Source organism: Bufo bufo, chromosome 4 (genome assembly GCF_905171765.1).
Source record: "Bufo bufo chromosome 4, aBufBuf1.1, whole genome shotgun sequence".
In the NCBI taxonomy this organism is placed as follows: domain Eukaryota; kingdom Metazoa; phylum Chordata; class Amphibia; order Anura; family Bufonidae; genus Bufo; species Bufo bufo.
Genome location: NC_053392.1, coordinates 177,789,817 through 177,796,298, shown reverse-complemented (window position 1 = coordinate 177,796,298; position 6,482 = coordinate 177,789,817). Strand labels below are relative to the sequence as shown.

The following is a 6,482-nucleotide window of genomic DNA, read 5'->3' as shown; positions in this document are numbered from 1 at the left end:
ATTGCTGTGCTCTGTGCTTTCCTGAGTCATTACATTAGATAGTTAGTTAGATAGCTTATATATATAATACAGATAGTTAGTGGGAGATAGTCAGTGTAGGTTATATCCTGATATATTGTAGCTGACAGGTTCCAGTGCAGAGTGTTAGGCAGTGTGATAGGTTCTGCTGTCCAGATATACATGCTACAGATAGTGCTGTGATGGCACAACAATACTTAGTGCACCAATCAGTAATATGTAGTTACACCTACTAAAATGTAAAGTTGCACGTATTGCGCCAAAATATGCGCATCATTAATTGCTGATTTGCGCAATCGCGAATATATTGGAGCACTCTATCTGCATATAAAGCTATTGTAATGTTCTGCCGTGCCAACCATTTTCTTCAGTCTCAGGAAACTTCTAGCAGCTTGAAAAATTTAGGTGTGGGTCACTTTTGCTAAATTGTTCAAGCTGCTAGAAGTTTCCTGAGACTGGAGAAAATGTTTGGCACGGCAGAACATTACTATAGCTTTATATGCAGATAGAGTGCTCCAATATATTTGCGATTGCGCAAATCAGCAATTATTGATGCGCATATTTTGGCGCAATACGTGCAACTTTACATTTTAGCAGATGTAACTACATGTTACTGATTGGTTCACTATGTATTGTTGTGACATCACAGCACTATGTCTGTAGCATGTATGTATGGACAGCAGAACCTATCACACTACCTAACACACTACACTGCACTGCAACAGCTACATTATGTCACTATCTAACCTACACTGACTGATTATCTCCCACTAACTATCTGTATTATATATATCTGTATTTCGAGCGCATTACACGAATATTACATAGCTGATTTTTCGCGATCAAGAAAATAATCTCGAATTCTCGAATATATGCCGAATATTCTACCAAATATTTGCAAAAATCGCGAATTCGAATATTGCCCGTGATGCTTATCACTGGTCAGAATGGTGAATTTCATGAGCTCCCAGGAACCTGTACAGTAAATACATGCAAAGATAATTATTTCCCGTATAGGTTGGAACCTGAACAAGCAACTATTCTGAAGGATCTTCACTGCTCTCTTTCCCAAGTTAGGGGATGGTGCTCATACAAGCCATATAAAGCAACAATTAGATGTGGCATATTTTTGTGGATTCCGACTGTGGTATTATGAACCGAAAATCTGCAAAGAAGTATGGTGCAATGCAAGTGAAAGAGTAGGCCACATTTATTAAGTGTCTTAGACACTTTTTGTGCATTTTTGGAACAAAATTCTCACAAAAAGTAAGCCAACACATAGGTGTTATAAAATTAGGGGATAATGTATTAAGAAGAAAGTCCACAAAGTCAGCATGCCAGATTGCTCAGCAGCGATGTTTTGGGGTACACGCTTTTTTTCTCAAGCCTGCGCAGTCTCAGGCTTGTGGATTCAAATACTATCTCATAGCATAAATGCATATTGAAAAGCAAAAAACTGCAAATAACATATAAAATCCAGCACAGAACATGGCTCCATTAATGAACAGTGATTTTATAACATTACAAAAATAATTTTGAAATAAAACAATTTTTATTCAATTAACTCCACTAAAACAATCCATTCACTGGAGACATAACTGCAACCCAGGTGTGTCCGCAGCAATTTCATAATGTCTCACTATGGAAAGACACCAAAGTTACAAGCCTCATTTAACCCCTTACCTGCTCCCCACCACTCAATTCTGGCTCCTTTAGTCTGCTGCACCTCAGTTCCCTCTATCAATTTCTGGAGGGAAGGGGGGAGTATGTCATATGTACCACTGCAGCCAATGACTGGCTGCAGCTGTAACATATCCCCCAAGGAGCACATTACTTCCTCACGTGTCGCATGGGAGACATGTCGCTGCAACAGCAGGGACGGGATGCAAATGAGCTCTTAACAAGCTCTGCCTCTAATGACACCAGATGTAAGGCAGCTATCCTATAAGTCATTATTCAGCTCTTAAAATAAGCCTTGAGACATGACTTGGATATTAAATAAGCCAGCACCTCATCTGCAGACAGCTGTTTCAGGGTGCTTGCCCCTCATCAGTGCAGAGCAGAGAGTACTGGCTTAACTGGGTAGGAGGCCTGTGCCCGAGCAAGGGGGAGAACTAACTGTAATGTCGCCAGATATCTGTCAATTTAGTGGCTTCCAGCATAGTAGGAAGTATGGACGATTCCTCCTGCCTATCTGCTCTACCAATCCTGGTTCGTTTCCTATCTTCAGAGACCGAATGCACCATATTAAGGTCTCCTCCAATTAACACTAAGTTGTTGGAGTCCTGCAGGATTAGCCTTTCTAGTTTCCCAATGAAGGGACCTGCTTGCACATTTGGGGCATATACATTATAAATTGACAATTTCCCTGCAGGGGTCTCTATGGTTAGGGTAGCCAGTCTCCCACTGTCATCTGTATCTGTTGTCAATATCTTATAATGCAGTCTTTTATGTAACAGTATGAGCACACTCGCCTTTTTCCCATCAGATGGGGACCCTATCACTTCTCCCACCCATAATTTCTTCATTCTCCTAAAATCTATTGCCCCTAGATGCATTTCTTGTAACAAAGCAATATCTGCATGCAATTTTTTCAAATGACGTAAAACCATCAACCTCTTATGCGGAGAGCGTAGACCTTTAACATTCCAGGTTACGATTTTGACCATCTTGGTAATATATTAATTTCTCTCACAAATTATTCTTAGATTATCTGTAGTGCTATGATATCCAACTCCCTCCCTCCTCAACTTAAAACAAACGAACCCCCTTTATCACCAAGGGCGATTGCGAACTTATAAATTCCTGACTTCACCTTTTTCTCGTATATCAAGAGACTTCGCTATCTCTCGTCCTCCCTTGCTCAATCTCCGCAGTAATAATACAATCGCTATCCGCTCTCCGGGAAATACCTTTGCCCATTATACGAAAAAAGGGGAGACCTACTTTAAATCATGTCATTCCCTGACTTAACACACAAACAGGCAGTCTAAATGAGATTCCAGGTCAATCATCTGGTGGTGATTCAGCTGAGCAGCCTACTAATAACCAACCCATGAGAGCCATTGAAGTCGACTGTAGCATAGATAAACATCAGATGGAACAGATATAATATACGAGAGAACTCACATCCATAACTACAGTTAACACATGGATTTGAGTGTTCTCAGAACAAGTGCCTCACACTTCAATCTCTCCTGGAGCGTCGATCCTCAAAGTTTCGATTTCCTCGTCGACGTGGTGAACGAGGCCTTTGGGAAGCTGGTATATCCCGCTGCGTCGATGGCCGTCTTCTGGGCGTTGTAAGTGTGTCAGGTGATCGTTCGGTCCCTCTATCCTGTGTTAGTAAGTTCATACTATTCTCGGCATCCTCTGGTGTCTCGAAAATCTCCGATGAGCCATCCTCCTTGAAAACTTTCAGAACCGCCGGGTATAACAATGCAAACTTTCGTTTCTTCCTCACGAGAGTTGAGCAAATTACTGAGAAAGCCCTTCTCCGTCTTGAGACCTCAGCGCTATAGTCACCAAATAAGAGTATCTTATATCCTCTTACATCGATTGGTTTCCCTCTCTTCTTAAAATGTCCCAAAATATCAGCTTTCTCTGCATAATTCAGGTATTTAACAATCGTGGGACGAGGCCTTGCTGTTTGATCGTTATTCTGCGCGTCAGTTTGGTCCGTCCGCACTGGTCCCACTCGGTGTGCCATTTCGACTACATAAGGACTGCGGATACCTAGTGCTTTTGGTGTATCTACAGCGCAAATCGATGCAAGCTGGCTGGATGGGATCGATTCTGGTAAGCCTATTATTCTTATATTACTGCGTCGGGACCGGTTTTCCAAGTCCTCTATTTTATCTCGAAGCCCCGAGGTAGATTTCAGCACTGCCTGTAACTGCATCTGGGACTGGCCCAGGTCATTTTCAAGTGAGCTGATTCTGTTCTCCAGTTCAGAAATCTGTGACGAGTGTATAGAAACGTCCGCCTGCAGTTGCGCCAGCATGGTCTCCACCGTGGCCTCCAACACGGCTTTAATATCTGGGGCTAAAAGTTTAGCTACTTCCACCGCCAATGCTTTGCAGCCAACCCCCAGCCCTTGCAGTACCTCAGGCTCCTGATCAGAACTGTCCATATCCACCACCGGTTCGATGGCCTTCGAGGTTATGGGGGGGGAGTTGAGATGAGGATCTGGCTGAGCGCATGAGATGATCTGCCGCGCCCGCCATCTTGTCTTCCCCAATGTCGCACTTCGTGTGTCTGCGGTGTGCCGGGCTTCCCACACTTGCGCCACTCCTGGTCAGGTACTTCTCCATCCACCCCGGAGAAGGTATGAAGCAGGTGAGTGGGGTTTGCACCCCTCTGGAAACACTTGTGGCTTTGTGATCGGCTCTCCGGTGCGGAGCTCTCGTCTCCTGCTGCCTCACATACGAGCGCCGGAACCGGAAGTCTCATATTTTCCATTTTAATAATTTTTTTCCAGTTACAAAGCAAGGGTTAACAGCCAAACAAAACTAAATATTTATGGCCCTGAGTCTGTAGTTTACAGAAACACCCCATATGTGGTCATAAGCCGCTGTACGGGCACATGGCAAGGCGCAGAAGGAAAGGAATGCCATACGGTTTTTGGAAGGCAGATTTTGCTGGACTGGTTTTTTGACACCATGTCCCATTTGAAGCCCCCCTGATGCAGCCCTAGAGTAGAAACTCCAAAAATGTGACCCCATTTTAGAAACTACAGGATAGGGTGGCAGTTTTGTTGGTACTAGTTTAGGGTACATATGATTTTTGGTTGCTCTATATTACACTTTTTGTGAGGCAAGGTAACAAGAAATAGCTGTTTTGTCACCGTTTTGTTGTTGTTGTTGTTATTTACAACATTCATCTGACAGGTTAGATCATGTGGTATTTTTATAGAGCAGGTTGCCACGGATGTGGCGATACCTGATATGTATACTTTATTTTATTTATGTAAGTTTTACACAATGATTTCATTATTGAAACAAAAAAAATCATGTTTTAATGTCTCCATAGTCTGAGAGCCATAGTTTTTTTCAGTTTTTGGGCGATTATCTTAGATAGGGTCTAATTTTTTGCGGGATGAGATGACGGTTTAATTGGCACTGTTTTGGGGGTGCATATGACTTTTTGATCGCTTGTTATTACACTTTTTGTTATGTAAAGTGACCAAAAATAGTTTTTTTTTTACAGTTTTTTTTTTTGTTTACGGTGTTCACCTGAGGGGTTGGGTCATGTGATATTTTTATAGAGCATGTTATTATGGACACGGCGATACCTAATATGTATACTTTTTTTATTTATATAAGTTTTACACAATAATATCATTTTTGAAACAAAAAAGAAATCATGTTTTAGTGTCTCCATAATCTGAGAGCCATAGTTTTTTTATTTTTTGGGCCATTGTCTCATGTAGGGGCTCATTTTTTTTTCGGGATGAGGTGACGGTTTGATTGGTACTATTTTGGAGTACATATGACTTTTTTGATCACTTTTATGACCTTTTTTGGGAAGTAAGGTGGGCAAAATTTCAATTTCATCATAGTTTTTATTATTTTTTTTATGGCTTTCACCGTGCGGGGAATGTAACATGACCGTTTTATAGATAAGGTCGTTGCGGACACGGTGATATCAAACATGTGTAGGAAATTTTATTTTTTTCATTTTTAATCAGTGATAAATGTGTTTTTTTATTTTTACTTTTTTTTACTTTTTATTTTTTATTTTTTTGACCCAGTCCCACTTGGTTCTTGAAGATCCAGTGGGTCTGATGTCTGTATAATACAGTACAGTACTCTATATAGTGTACTGTACTGTATTTTCACTTTACAAAGTCTGATTAGACTTTTGCCTTTAGCAAAAGTCTAATCAGCACCATGGACAGCCTCTGATGAGCACCATGGACAGCCGGACGCCTGTGAAGGCGTCCGGTTGCCATGGTACCCATCACTCGCTGCCCTAGCAGAGCAGTGGGTGATGGGGAGAGAGGGGGGCCCCCTCCCTTTCCCATCGGGGGCTGAAAAGGCACAGCAGCCCCCGATGGGAGAGGGAGGGAGCTCCCTCCCTGTTAGCCTCTTCCATACAGCAGTTTGCAGTGATCGCTGATATGGGGGGGGTCACAGGACCCCCCTGGGCATTGACCTTGGGTGCCTGCTGATTGATTTCAGCAGGCACCGGTTTCCGCCCTGTGTCCTTAGGGATTGGGAAATCAGGGCGTACCGGTACGCCCTATGTCCGGAACAGGTTTAAGGCAGATTATGTTTTCTGCTCCTGTGAACACAATATATATAACAGTTATATGACATCCAAAACATGAAATCACTGTAAATAACTCTGCTTTTGTCTTTAACACGCAAACATAGGAACTGTAATAAGGTTATTGGCAGCTCTAGCTGTATAAACATATAAGCTGTATTAGCAACCTAGGACAGGTCTTAGCTGGCCAGCTA

General features: G+C 42.3%; 1 protein-coding gene across 1 annotated transcript; it reads right to left on the bottom strand.

Moving 5' to 3' along the window:
- Positions 1-2,132: 2,132 nt before the first annotated feature.
- Positions 2,133-2,687, bottom strand: LOC120999085 (exodeoxyribonuclease-like). Its single transcript, XM_040429957.1, has one exon. The coding sequence runs from the start codon at positions 2,685-2,687 to the stop codon at positions 2,133-2,135; it is 555 nt and encodes a 184-aa protein (XP_040285891.1).
- Positions 2,688-6,482: the final 3,795 nt, after the last annotated feature.